We start from the raw sequence: 14718 nt of genomic DNA, 5'->3' as shown, positions 1-14718 counted from the left end.
TGCTCGTCGACGGGTTCTCCCTCGTTCACACCGTGATCTATGGTGCATACAAACAAACACACAATCAAGAAAAAGAAATAAAAGCTTTATCGTTGAGCTCGAATCGGAAATAATTAAGATATGGAGATAGAAGAAATATTTTAGGGCGGTTTCCTAATGCCATGGCCAAAACTATGTTAGGAATGTCGTGGTAAAGTTTCGGGTCGATCGGAGGTTGCTTGGCGCATGAAATGATAGGTTACATGGAGGTTTAGGGGTTAAATAAGGAGTCAGGGACCTATTTGTAATTAGTGAAAGGACTTGATTAGAATTTTGGGGAAGGTTTGGGTTACTCTGGAAAAGGGCAGGGTTTTATTTATAAATAAGTTTATATAGTGGGACGTTTTCTTTGTAAATATTACAAAGGGTAGGGCTTAATTAGCAAAAGGGCTAAAGGGTGGAGGGGTTCTTAAATAAAAATGACAAAGGGCAGGGGGGTATGGGCATATTTGCCCTGTCTTCTTCCTCCCCTCGCGCTGAGAAACAGGGGAGGGGTGGCACACGTAGGCGGCGGCCCTGGGCTGGTGGCCTGGGGCTCGGGAGCGGCTCGGGAGTGAGGGAAAAGAGAGGGAGGAGGGAGGGTCCGATTCCCCTACCTAGCTCGAGCTGGGATGGAGCAGGGAGGTGGGGCAACGAGAGTGAGCGGCGGTGGCCACAGCGGCTCTTGGTGGCGGTGCTGCGGGCAGTGGGAGGGCGCTGGTGGTGGCGGAGGTGGTTTGTGGTGGTGATGAGCGACGCGAGGGCCTTTTATAGACCAAGGAAGGCGGTGGAGAGGGCGAGGCGGTGGTGGCGGCCGGCGAGCCTCGCGGGCGCCATTAATGGCGTTCGGGACCGGCTCAGCAATGCGCTGCTCGAGCGTCGAGGCGAGCAGTGGGGAGTGGTGGCGCGTAGCGGGGATGGGACGTCTCGGGCAGGTGTGAGCGGCAGCAGTGGCGAGCACAGGGCACCGGCGGCGTGCGGCGTGCGCGCATGCGCTGGCGTCCGGGCAGAGCACGTGGCAGCGCTGTAGCTAGGCGACGGGCAGTGCGGCGAGCGCACGTGGGCGGGCCCGGGAGCAGGGGTGAGCGGGATCGGGGCGGCCGGCGTCGAGCCGCAAACGGCGAGCGGCACGGTGGGCGGCGCGCGTCGCGTGGCGCACGGGGGCGTGTGCGCGTGGGCGTGCGTACGGGCAGGCGGGGGGTGGTGCTACGGGCAGGAGCGCGCGTGAACGCGTGCTGCGCGCTGGCGCGTGCGCGGTGCATGGACAGGCGGCGGCACCGAGCTACGTGGCGAGCGGTGCGGGCACGCGGTGCACGCGCGAGCGGGGAAGGCACGCGTGCGCGTGCGGCGCGTGGAGTCGGCCAGGTGCGGCCGCGCTCGATCGTGGCGAGGAACAGGGCCGGCGCTAGGCAGGCGGGGTCGTGCGGCACTCGGAGCGTGCGGGAGAGGGGCAGAGGAGGGAGAAGGAGAAGGGAGGAAGGAAAGAGGGAGAGGGAAAAAGAAAAATGGAGAAAAGAAAAAGAAAATGGAAAAGGAAAAATGGAAAAGAAAAGGGAAAAAGGAAAAGAAAAAGGGAGGGAGAGAGAGAGGGAGATTCGCGCCGCGCTGATCGTGGCGTCGACCGCGGGGCCGGTCGGCCGCGCTCAGCGGCGCGTGCGCGCGCCGACGACGCCACAGGGAAAAGGGGTCAGGGGGGTGTTGGTGATCTGACGTTTGGAACAGAGCAAGATTCCGGGAATTAGGGTTCAGGGTTGGAATTTTGAGCTCAACGATGAAAATTTTTTGAAGAAAAAAATATTTTAGCACGTGATTTAATTCGGTAAATTTTTGGGATGTCACATACTCCTTCATCCTCCTCTTCCTGTCAGCGGCATCCTTCTCCGCATCCTTCTTCTTCTTTCTCGCCTCGTCTCGGAGGCGGTTAGCCTCGCGCTCCTCCGGGATCGGGGGCTTCGAGACGAAGCCCATGCGGCTCATGCCCTGCGAACACGGCCGAGTCAAGAGCAAAAAAGGGGAGAGAAGTAGCGCAAAAGGAGTAGCAATTGAAAACCGCGCATACCAGGCTTATGTACCCCTCCTCGGGGCGCATCTTGTACACCCAGAGATCATCCGGGATGTTGGGGAACTCCGCCACCGCGCTCTTTGCCCTCCGTGCAGCGATGTGGTGGGGGGAGCAGCTCGTTCGACGTCCTCGAGCCCTCGTATGGGACCTCAGGGAAGAGGTCGAAAATCGGCACCTTCCTCTCCATGAGAGGGATCACCCTCTGCCGGTGGAAGTTGGTGATAACATCGGCCGCCGTCAACCCCTTCGCCACCAAGCGCCGCAGCGCCTTGAGGAGAGGCTCGAGCTTGGTCTGCTTGCTTTGGGGCGATAGCCCCCGGCCACACTTCTCCGGTTTCTCCCGAAGCACCTTATTGGTGAACGCCGGGAGTCGCCCGCCAACGTTGCGCAGGTAGAACCACCCTCGGGTCCACCCGGCATTGTTCGTGGACATCCTGCAAGGAACGTACAGGCCATCCTGTTTGTGCGCAGATGGAGCATGAGGCCGCCGGTGCGGGAAAATCTCTTCGGCTGGTTCCGCGGGTTCTCGATGAAGAGCTCGCCGTGGAACAGGTGGATCCACAGATCCCAGTGCGCTTCAATCCCCAGGTAGCCCTCGCAGAGGGCGAAGAAGACCGCCGCCTGCGAGATGGAATTGGGACCAAAGTTGTGCAACTCTACTCCGTAGTAGTCGCACAACGTCCGCATGAATCTTCCGACAGGGAGGCCGAATCCCCTCTCGTGGAGCCGCACGAGGCTCCCGACGTAGCCAGGAGTGGGATTCGGCTCGGTCTCCTCCGGCCGCGGGGGAATCCACACCGGCTCCTCCTCCTTGGTGTTCAATGGCAGCAACCTCTCGTTGACCAAATGCTCCAAAACCGCAGCGGTGGCGTTGGATTTCCCCCACGGCAACGGCTCCAGGGCCCCAACGTCGCTCCTGGACCCCGACATCGCCTTGAATCGCCAAGAAACACGAAGGATGAGCTCGAGCGAAGGCTAAGGTGCGCACCCACCTCTTCTTCTTCGTCCTTCTCTCGCTCTCGGCTCTGGGCTCTGGATGCAGGGGAGGCGGAGAAGGCCGGGGAGGCAAGAAGCAAATGGCCAGGTGAGCCCGAACCGTCCCCCTTTCCCCTCTTTTATCTGTCAATGCGGACGGATTCGCCGCCGTGGCCCAAATCTAGCGCATTAAATGCGGTAGATACTGCCGTCGTAGACAACTGGGCCCCACGGCCGCGGAGCTCCCCACGCGCGCGCACCGCAATAATTACAGCGCGGTAACCGGCGGGCGCGACGCAACTGTAGCACCATCCCATCCATCAGCCGCCGCCCACACCTCTCAGCCTACCCGAGGCAGGCGTCTGAAAAGGCGCGCCCGCACCGCCCGCGCATACTGGGCCACGTCGCCTACGACTCGCTGAAGACCCGCGCACGACCCACGGCTCCGCGCCGTCCACGAACCATCACAGAATATTCCCTCCAGGGACTCCTTACCGTCGAAGGAACACAAATTCGAGGCCTTACTGATCAGGGGTTTGAAGCCTGGCCCGTCAAGGGTTTCGACAGGCGCCCCAGATCACCAGAGTCAGGGACTGCATGGGCGTGCCGTACAAGCAACCCTCGAACATAGAGTTCGAGACGCCCTATGCAGTGTTCGAGGCCAGTCGAGGGTACCTAGCAGGGGGATCCCATCGAGGGAGAGCACCGAGCCCTCGGACCCTATCGAACGGGTCCGAGCCCCACCTAGCGAACCTTTGAGAGTGCATTATGCGGCATGTCTCCGGACCACAAGCCGACCATTATCGAACGGCGCACGGACGCCCACTTGAACCACCCGATAATAGCTCACTGAAGCAACCATGGCTCGCAGCCCGGGCATGGCTAGCATGGCGCGCTTCACCCCTCCTCCATGCAAAAGGGCGATGAGGGTCGTAACAAGAAGTCGAGGGCTCCCTGAACGCCGTCACAAAGGCCAGGGCTGAGGGGCTCCTCGCGCACCACGGCTCAGGCCGTGTCCTCGAATGAATCGGCAACCGTTGATTGTGAAGTTCACGTGTTCAATCGAACCCCCACTCAACGCACGCCCACCAAATTGCTCAAACAAGACACGGGCCGCTGCCCCAGCACGAAATGCCGAGGCTGGCTGAAAGGAACGCCGAAGCCGGCTGAAAAAGATGCTGGACAGCCTTCCCAGTCAAGCGAGCATACAAGGCAACGTATTCAGCCCTTGGACAAGTGCAAGCACTCTTCCAAGGCCTCGGGGGGGGGGGGCTCATCAGCATACAAGGTAACGGAGAAAACTTCATGCTTTCGAAGAGCAAAACTCTCTGCAGATCAGCTCGAACGCCCTCATCAGCACAAACAGCGACGCCCCCGGCGGCTACTCCATGATGCTCGAGGCGACTATGATCTGCATAGACAACTCGAAGTGGCCTCCTCACCGCTTCTCCGGTAAGAAACCCCAACTGTGGATCAATCTCCTCCGACAACGCTCTCTAGAGCACCGTCGCGCTCTCACCAGGCAAGTTAGGAATCCCCACGGACAGCACCCGAGCCACGCCCTCGAGGGATCAAGCCTCCACAGGGCTGATGCTCACCCCTACGAAGGCTCGAGGGCTACTGTCGGGTACCATAATTAGGGGCACCCTCATTAGGGAACTAATCCACTCTTAAAACACAAAGCACACACCAAGCCGTCGGGCCCACAAAGTCCTACAGTCCCCAATCCAAAAGAAAGGAAAGGACTCAAAGAAGCCCAAACCACGGCCCGACAACACGGCGCGGCCCATCCAAACTCCCTCGAGCCCGCGGGGCGGAACTTCGCCTCGCTCGAGGGTCCCCCGCCGAGACCCTCGACGACACCCCGCATCTCCGCCTTGCTCGAGGGTAGCGAACCAGCCCTCGAGCGAGCGGATCGACTCCGCCTCGCTCGAGACCACCCCTCGACAGAAGGGACAAAACGGCCAACTGCTCGCCCGTCCGCCGTACGGGAGCATTAAATACTGACCATTCCGCCGCAGCGCCCGAGTCAGACGGCGTCAGACCGCCACGCCGCACAGTGGCCATGACCGGGGTCCCGTCTGCCAACTCTAGTCACTGCTCCGCCATCCTCGGCACTGTGGCGACACAGTGGGAACCTGCAGCGCCCTGTGCAAGACGTGCTCAACGCTGTTCACTCTACTGTGCTGCCAACTCCCTGTACTTTCTTTGTACTTCTCCTACATGAGACCCTCGAACGGCATGGGCACGACCCTTGAACGCGGCCCGTGTCTTGACCGGGACAAGACCACGACCCGCAAGACCCTCGGAACGCCGCCACGCCACGCCTGGAGGACGGTGCCCTCTACAGCGACCGTCACGTCGCCCACTGGAGCCGCCCGGACGCCGGCGCGATTTCCGCAGGACCAAGGACGACACCCAGGGCGACTGCACGCCCGGCGCCATGCTCTCCAGTGCTCACAGTGCACTTTCCACAGTAGATAACCACTGCACACCCCCGATTCAGGGAAGAACGACGACTTCTCCCCCTTCTGTGCATGTACACCGCCCTTCCTTGCGTCTATAAAAGTAGGAGGCGGGCTCTGTCTTTGCCGGGCTCATCCCAACTCATCCGCACTCACCTCCCGCACTCACAGAGCACACGCGCTCTTGAGCCCGATATTAGCAGTTGCCTCAATAAATCCACCTCTAGCAGAGACTTGGGAGCTTCTCTCCCTCTCTCGCCTCGCTTGTACCCCCTACTACAGGCACCCCCGGTGCAGATTAGTACAGTGCCCTCGCGCACCCTTGCTGTACGTACGGCCCCACGGCCGGAACCAGGATAAACCGCACGTTCCTGTGTTATCTTCTGCATCAACCATCCGGGAAGAAGAGATCACGCAGCACATCACTAGTTGGTACTGGGCCGCCGGGTCTGGACACCGACACGTGCCATGCATGCTGCTTTAGTGCCGTCCGTGCGTTGCACCGCTCTGCTGTCGGATTTGAGGGTAAGTTGCTTTTCCCGCTGCTTTTTTTCTCCACATCCCTTTCGTCATCCTCTGCAAGCTTCCGTCGTGCGCCCTTTGCTGCTTGTTCTTCTCTAGCATTTTCGTCATCTGCTAATCGTTGGCGATTTGTTCGTTCCTTTTGCTGTCCTTTTGTTGGGTCTGCGCGATTGATTTTGCTTCTGCTCCTTGTTTCCGCTTGCCTATGCTGCTTAGAGACCGGAAGACTCGAGATCCCGTTCCCTAGCGCCAGGCCTGGGCAAAGCTAGCTAGCCTCGCCCCGCCTAATGCAGCAGCACGCACGGCAGCACAGGCAGCTCGTGAGCTCATGACCACTTATCCAAAGACTAAAGAGAAGGAAAAACAACTAGCTAGGCATGCTAATGAAAACTATCTAACTAACATGTATAACTAACATGCACAAGGTCCTGGCTAACAGAACTATGAACTACCTCCTACTTAAATTATCTTTGTCTCTTTAAACTGAGATGTTTATGTACATATTTACTCCAACTTTATCAGTAATGTTGCAGGTTCGCTGTGTTCGCTTGGCTGTGTCTGATGGCTGGTGCTGATTTGTTACGAGAGAACAGTACTGCTGACTGGTTGGTAGCTGGTGTTAATTTGGTATGAGAGAACAATACTGCTGGCTGGTTGACTGACAAGCCAAGCGAACACATTTCATGTATCAATTTCCTCCAATTTAGATCAACACTCTGCATTTTTAAATTAGTTAAAACTTCCACACCGTGCTAATTGAATATATTTGACAAATTATTTTGATTATGCACTCTAAAACACATCAACAATCCGCGCGCATGAGGGCGCGCCAAACACTAGTGTAATGTTAAGATGGCAATACTTCTGTTCATAAAAGAATGATGATATCAAATTTTTATGTTATTATTTTTTTATTTCGCATAATATGTGTTTCTTACTAAGATTATTATTTTAAAAAGAATGTATGGACATATATATTAGTTCTAAAAACCTAGAAACATGGAACTTACCTCTTATATCGAAGCAATATTAGAAATTCTTAACTTTTGAAAAACTAAATTAAGCGTAGCATTTAGCAACGATAGAGTAGGATAAGCCAATAAAAGTCCAAATTACTCCCCTCAAGTATAAGCAAAGTCTGAATAACCCCCTAAACTATGTTCTGGTTTGTTTTACCCCTTAAACTATGTCATTTGGTTCATCGTACCCCTTAATGAAATTTGTTCTTTTTATTCCACCACATATAAGTTGAATCTTAATTTAAAATTTTGCATGGTAGTAGTGGACATCACAATGCATTTTAATAAAATGTATTATGAATTTTTCGTCAATATGTTTTATATAATTTGAATTTGAAGAATGAATTTATTAGTAAATATCTTACTCTATCAAAGAATGATGAAAAAAATGATGATATATTTTTCTAAAATACGTTATGATGTCCGCTATCATCTTGTAAAAAACCAACTTAAGATTCCACTTGTGTGTGGAGAAACAAAAAAGAGAAATTCCATCAAGGGGTAAATTGTACCAAATGATATAGTTTAGGGGGTAAAATGAACTAAAACATAGTTTAGGGGGTTATTTAGACTTTGGTCATAGTTCAAGGTAGTAATTTGGACTTTTTCCTAAAATCTACAATATTGGTGAAATATCGGGCTTTTCCAATTCTCTTTTGAACCTATTTCTATTCACTTTGTAGTTCCGGTGCACTTCATCGTCTCTAAAATCATGTGGTTTGGCTAGTTATACTCTATTTCAATTTCTTTGTAAGTTGCATAATGATACTGAATAATGGTGTTTCGAGATAAATAACTTATTTAACCTTAAATGTTTATCAGTACAACTCGTAAAAACTAGTGGCTTCTTTCAATTATGGTAAAATCCGAGAAAGAAACAGAAGTGGCGACTACTGCCGTAGCGCCGTGCTTGAGTGGAAGAGAGGAGTAATGACTCTCTGTTTCATCAGTGAACGAGTTAGTTTTTCTATGGTACCGAGTTACATTAGTTTTGTGTAGTGATTTGCAGCTAGGAAGAGTAATGAATCATGATTCTAGTACTTTCTTTGTAATCCAACTAGATTCTTATATATTTTAATTTAAAATTATATAAATATGAGTCTGATTTTAAAATTCCGGACCACGTTAACGTTACGTGGCAGTCGAAAACTCCAATTTCAAAACCGTGCCCATGGCCAGCCCACAGCCCCAGCCCAAACTCCCCAGAGGCCACACGCCGCCGCCGCCGCAGCAAAGAAAGGCGAATGCTTTATGATTCGTATGCGACCATCCAGCCCACCCGATGACCCGATTTGCCCTACCGTCTCCTTCCCTGCTCCATAAATCCGACGCGCCGACGCCTCCATTCCTCGCTTCCCCCCTCGCCGCTCCGACCCCGAGCCCCATTCCATCCCCCCAAAACCCTAGCCTATCGCGATGGCCGCCTCCCCCACTGCCTCTTCCTCCTCCGCTCCCACCGCCGCGGCGGCCGCGGTCGCAGCCGAGGCCACCGATGGGCCGGTGCTTAGCGTGGTATCGAAGCGCCTCCGCGCGCTGCGGAAGAAGTACAACCGCATCACGCAGATGGAGGAGTCGCTCGCCGCCGGCAAGACGCTCAACCGCGAGCAGGAGGAGGTGCTCCGCTCCAAGCCCGTCGTCGCCGCCCTGATCGAAGAGCTCGAGCGCCTCCGCGCCCCGCTCGCCTCCGCCGTCGCCGAGGAGCTCTCCTCGCGCCCCGCTCCCGCCGCCGCCGCCGCTTCCTCCTCCGACTCGGATTCGTCCATCCAGGACCTCCTCGCGCTCGTCTACTTCGGCTCCCTCTTCGACGTCAAGCTGCAGCAAGACTTCGCCACCACAATGGTCGCTCGCACGCACGAGCGGAACTGCTGCATCACCTATGATTACGTCACGGATGATGCGGCGGACCTGCTCGTGGAGGCCGATCTGGATGCTGTTTCTACACTTGCATCCCTCGCCGCGTCGCGCCCTGCTGCTGCGGTTGGAGTCTCCCACCGCGATGCCCTCCATGCTTGTGCCCACCATGCCCGCCTATGGCTCTGCCGTGCGGATGAGCCCATCCACCCTGACTCCACCATCACTTGTGGGTATTTTTATAGGCTTGCACTGTGATTTGGTTGAGATGGTAGGTTATTGTCATGCATTTAATCTCAATTTCTTTATCTGTAGATGCTGGGGTGAGGGCAAAGCTGGAAAGGATCATGTCATCGGACTACTACACAGCACGGACAGAGATCAGAGCAACAGAGGATCTGGCTGCTTCAGTGGGGAGTTATGGACCTGGAAAGGCCCAGGAGAGCACGGTTGTGCCACCTCAGGCTCCAGAAGCAGTAGAGGAGAGCATGGCTGTTGAAGGACACAAGGTAAAATCATGGATGTTATATTCTCTCATCAACTTTTGTTTTATGGAGCGAAATGATTGTTGTCACTTTTAACATCATCTTAGTTGGTGTAGATTAATGATTGATCTAGTGTACAATGCCATTATTACTGATGGCTAAGCTTGTAGATTTAACTTTCGGGTATGAACACCATGCTTCAGATTAGTTACGTACTGTAGATGATTCATACTACCTTGTTTTAAGATTGTCAGAATATTACTGGTATGGTAGACTTGGATACTTTCTGGGCACTTTGTACAAAGCACTATGTTGCATTGGCGTTTGGAAGTAGCAACGCGTGACAAAAAATAGTTTTAGCTATTATTGGTTCACCACAAAGAAACCCAAAAGATGTTTTGTTTAGCCTCACTTGTATATATTTTCCTGCACTGTCAATTCTTTGTGGGATAATAACTATGTCTTCTGTTATAATGTATTTAGTTTTATATATGCTTGGTGCCAACTAGCTGTTGATTGTTGCTAATGGGAAGTGATATGCCTTTGGAATTGGCCACTGTTTTTTTTTTTGTTAGTGAACTACAAGTAATATCTTCAATGGCGTCAGCTAATATTAAAATACTAGTTCAACAGGGCAATAATGGATTGGAGTCCAATCTTGTGTAAGTGTTAATGTATTTTACAATGTTTTGCTAACATGACAACACTGGTAGTTCAATAGGGTGATAACACTGGTTGCTCTAATCTTAACATGTGGGTGTCACTAGCTGGCCCCCATTGATATACTTTTCTGGTTGCCCTTTTTGAAATTGTTAACTGTTGCAATCTGTTTTTGAGTTGATCCATTGAGTAGCTCTCTTTTGCAAATCGTGAACAGATACTCAAGCTACAACTACACTTTTAAGATATTGGTGCTACATTGGTCTAGTTCCAATGACAGAACTAATGACTTTTACATTGTATTGTCAAAATTCTTTTAGGACTTTAGCTTTCTTGCTGGTACCTGTCAATTTTTATCATTTAAGCTTGAACCTGGATGCTTGTTTGTATCATCATACATCTGGGTACAGTAGAATAGCTACAAGAGCCAAGTATTGTAAAAGATTATTTTTTGCTAAAAATTGCAATGTTCCACAAGGCGCTATTCCACGCTCGCCTAGGCGCGCTTATGCGCTAGGCGGCGGGGTACCGCCTCGCCTAGGGGGTAGGCGGACCCCTAGGCGGGCGAAACACCTCTGCCGGTCTCCCTCCGCACCGTGCCGCCGATCTCCCTCCGCGCGGGGCTACTGCTCCCGCTGGCCGCTCCCCTCCGCGCAGTGCTGGCGAGGGAGGAGGCAGAGCATGCACCGGCAGCGGTGGCCGAGGAGGAGGAGGCAGGGACGGGCGGCGGAGGAGGAGGAGAAAGAAGGGGAAGGGCGGCGGCGGAGGAGGAGAGAGGCAGGGGCAGGCGCGGAGGAAAGTAGGAAGGGTGGAAGGCTGGAAGCAGAGGCGAGGGGAGGTAGGGGCGGTGGCATCGGGAACCAGAGGAGAGGTAAGGGGCGTCGGGAAGGGTAACGAGAGGAGGGGAGGAGATAAGGTGGCTGTTGGGCTGCTTTGATGGGCCTATTTTTCAACTCAGGGTTTAGTGGTCCTCTGTTTTTCTTTTCTTTTAGAGGTATATGATGTATATGACAAAGGTATACGTATGTATATGGCACCGCCTAGCAAACCGCCTTGAAACGCCTAGGCTCGCCTAGGCTCTAGGCGGTGGGTCATCGCCTAGAAACCGCCTAGCACCTAGCCTAACATTGAAAAATTGTGATTATCAATATTGCTTATTTGTTTGATGTTTTGAACCTAGTTGCAACTTTTTTATGTGAGTATCTCTATTAAGGACTTCTATTATATTTGTTATTATGCCATAGCCACAACAATTTATGTTGGGAAATGCAACAATTTATGTTGCGACATGAAACTGTATTATTTGGTGTTGGCATCTGATGTTGCCTTAGGCATCCCATTTGGCCATTTGCCATAGGTTGAAGTATTTAATGCAGGATACTTCAATGAAGGCTGGAATTGTTCATTTTCATAGTTAGCAGCATTCCATGCAATTTTAAACTTAGTGTCTGTTAGTGACCATGAACAGCTCTAATGATCAACTGGAAATTTCATAGAGAATAGCACTCACTAGTTTATTCATGAAATGGAATTTACAGGTTCATCCATTACATTTGGGAGCTATGTTTTCAAGGCGTCGCCTAGGCGACAAGGCGGCAGTGGCTTGCCTCGCCTACGGTGTCGCCTTAGCCCGCCTTAGCCCACCTAGGCGTCGCCTTGGCAATAAGGCGGTGGTGGCTTGCCTTAACGCTTTAAAAACACTGTTTCGGAGAACAATTGTTGTTGCAACTTCTTTATAGAACATCTTTTAGCATGTGATTTTTTTTCTCTTGTTTTTCACCCCCAAATCATTTAATTTCTGATTATGATTTTCGCATGGGCACACAAAACTACTTATCTGCCTAGGACTTTGTTATTTGCCTTAGGTTATCTTAGAAAGCCATCATCAAGCCTGGCTGGATACCTTTCAGTTCTGATTTTATTCATTTGATCATGTTGTTTGTTCCATTATTGAGCCTGTTCATTTATACACTCAACATAGCTTTCTTAAGAGTGAAAATGCAGCTATTCTGTGTTGTTTGAAAAGTAGATGCCCACCCACCAGAAACTTAAACTGAGCTAGGGAAATTCGGTCCTTATGGCTGGATAACCTAAGTGTCACCTGGGCGATGAGTTGTAAAAGCCTTGTTCTACAAATGCACGGTACTCTTCTTGGATGATTATCTAGTGAAATGTGTGTATTTGTCTATTTGAGAATATAAAAATGCTCTTAGACTCTAACTGGCCATGAATCAAACGGTGCGAATAATGGTTCGCTCTTTGCTGCAAATTAGGTCCATCGGCATGATTAGAAAGATGGCTTTAAATTATACTTGTGGTTAGTAGTTATATGCTCCCACAATTTCTCAATATTGTGACTGGATCTTGGGAGTAGCTATTTCGAAAATATTTGATGAATGAGAGAAGCAAAAGGGTTTCTTTCGAAGAAATGAAAAATAGTAAGTAAATTATAGCATTCCATCTAAAAGGGTATTATTGCTATTTTCTAGTTTTCCATAGAATTTGACTCCCTGTGGCTCCTTGTATAGAGAGTATTATGGACAAATTATTGAATGGGGTAGCTAAATGTTTGGTGTGAATTTAGTCATCAATATGCTTATTTAAAATGTTAGAATTTTTGTTTTACTTGAAGGAGCATCATGAAATGTTGTACTTTAAATCTATGTTTCGGCAAGTTCTGATCTTGTAATTTAGATAGCATTGGCACCTTAATCTAATGTTTTGAAAACTGTACGCTTATAATCTGTAAATTGTAAACAAAATTCTGTACCTGTCTTGTCTTGCTCGAAAGCTTGAGATTGTGCTACTTTTTTATGCTAAAAGAAATTTTTGTTGTGGTTTTTGTAGCATATTCTTTTTTTGTTAGACATTGTTCTTTTTGGTTTAGATATATACAATAAAAAGGTAATGTAATGGAATGTGAAGCAGATGTCCTGTTTAATCAGATCTTTTTGCCTGATTTGTTTCTGGTTATGAGAGATTAGTGTTTTATGTTATGTTTAGGCTGTAATGTCTAGACTTCTTTGAGGAGAATAGTGTTGTCTAATTATTCCTTACCTTTTCATGTTTATGTTTTTATTAAAAAAAATTTACTTACGCCCTGCAAATGACTTTGTTCCTTTTCTCTTGTGAAATGAAATGTAATCTCTTTTGCCCTGTCCTGTCCTGTTAGACTTCCTTTCATCTTTATGTTTTATTGATGCATGTATTTATTCATAGGATGAGAAGGAAGAATCTCAGGCTACTGAAATCTACACTGACAATCAGGCTCCTGCAGTTGATGCTCAACATGTGGTACTGCTTCTCTAGCAACTAATGAGTTGGCAAATAACTCTCTGGTTTGGATGTTTCCTTCTTGCACTAACTGTGTAATTTCAGGATGATGATGCTCTGGTGAACCCAATTGATGAAGTCCCTTCAGCTGAAGCAGAGCAGGAGAGGTTTGAGGCTGATCTAGAGGATCAAGAACAAAAAGACCAACAGTTCGTCCAGCGTCGGTCTTACCAGAATCAGCGTGGTGGTGGTCGTGGGGGCAGAAGGGGATACCCTAATGGCCGTGGCGGACGTGGGGGCCGAGGTGGTGGGTACCAGAATGGCCGTGGCGGCGGCGCCGGTGGATTTCAGAATGGCCGTGGTGGCGGCGGCGGGTACTACTATGATTCCGGGTACTACCAACTGAGGAACTACAACAACAGAGGCCGCGGTGGCCGCTCGAGTGGTGGCAGCTCTTACTACAACAACCATGGTGGAGGTGTGCAGGGAGGCGGCCATGGGAATCCTGGGAGGGTTGAGCTGGGTGCAAACGCCTAGCTCGCTGACTGTTTTGCTTGAGTGGGGGAGGGGAGCCATTTTGTTATTATAGAACTAACTTAGCCTGTTATTACGTTACCTTTGGCCCCCATCTGTGAGTTATTTTGCTACTCCAATGACTGCATATGGTTGGTCGGTAATGTGGAAATACTCTGGGAAAGTAGTTTCAGGTCATATTCGTTCTGAGTTACGTCTTCATGTGTCAATATGCTCTTCTTTCGTTTCATTCTGTTACTCCAATGCCTACAGGAGGTATGTTGATGTTATCTCCAGTTTTTGTCGTTACATCAGGTTGAAATGTTCCTATCCGGGATCTTTGAAGCATTTCCAGGTGCTGCCGTGCTGGCTGACCGGCAGCTTGTCGTCTTGGAACCCCGACCAAACCGGTGGATTGGCAAGACGGAAGCTTGTATGGTAGGAATAGAGATTGTCGCGTTGTTGCCGCCATCTAATCTGTCCGCGCCTTCCTATCGGTGTTGGCTTCGGACTCTTCCGGCCTCCCCGGTTTGTCCTCTGCAACGCCATTGAGCTTGTGACGCTGGTGTACAGATCACCTGTAACGGCTCGAAGGTTGAGCTGCGGCTATGTTTTCAATGACCGTGACGCGAAGCAAAGAAATTGTTCAAGTTCGTTTGCGCGTGGTCATTGCAAGTAAATTACTTCTGCTTGCCTGCCTGTCTGCCTATCGTTTTGGTAGGACCCGATCAGACAGCTGACCTAGAGAATCCACCAACGCCGAGTTCCTTGTCTTCTCAGAAGCTGGTCCCCCAGCTCCCATCACCTCACCTGACCGTTTCTCACCCACCCCGCTCTCCCTGACGTTACACGTTCTCAGCAGTAGCACAAACAAG

General features: G+C 50.7%; 1 protein-coding gene across 1 annotated transcript; it reads left to right on the top strand.

Moving 5' to 3' along the window:
• The first annotated feature begins 8383 nt into the window (after nucleotides 1–8383).
• LOC120689637 (nuclear transport factor 2) lies at nucleotides 8384–14073 on the top strand. The gene is made up of 4 exons (XM_039972001.1): nucleotides 8384–9141; nucleotides 9228–9421; nucleotides 13277–13351; nucleotides 13436–14073. The coding sequence occupies exons 1-4, from the start codon at nucleotides 8478–8480 to the stop codon at nucleotides 13865–13867; spliced, it is 1365 nt and encodes a 454-aa protein (XP_039827935.1). The 5' UTR covers nucleotides 8384–8477; the 3' UTR covers nucleotides 13868–14073.
• Nucleotides 14074–14718: the final 645 nt, after the last annotated feature.

This window comes from Panicum virgatum, chromosome 9N, assembly GCF_016808335.1.
Source record: "Panicum virgatum strain AP13 chromosome 9N, P.virgatum_v5, whole genome shotgun sequence".
NCBI classification, from domain to species: domain Eukaryota; kingdom Viridiplantae; phylum Streptophyta; class Magnoliopsida; order Poales; family Poaceae; genus Panicum; species Panicum virgatum.
This window is presented reverse-complemented; position numbering and strand designations above follow the sequence as displayed.

What these genes read in the sequence shown, in the direction of transcription:
- LOC120689637 (XM_039972001.1), top strand. Translation starts at nt 8,478, where the DNA reads ATGGCCGCCTCCCCCACTGCCTCTTCCTCCTCCGCTCCCACCGCCGCG. An exon ending in CCCTGACTCCACCATCACTT is followed by an intron (nt 9,142 to 9,227) that starts GTGGGTATTTTT and finishes CTTTATCTGTAG; the next exon opens with ATGCTGGGGTGAGGGCAAAG. An exon ending in CAGTTGATGCTCAACATGTG is followed by an intron (nt 13,352 to 13,435) that starts GTACTGCTTCTC and finishes GTGTAATTTCAG; the next exon opens with GATGATGATGCTCTGGTGAA.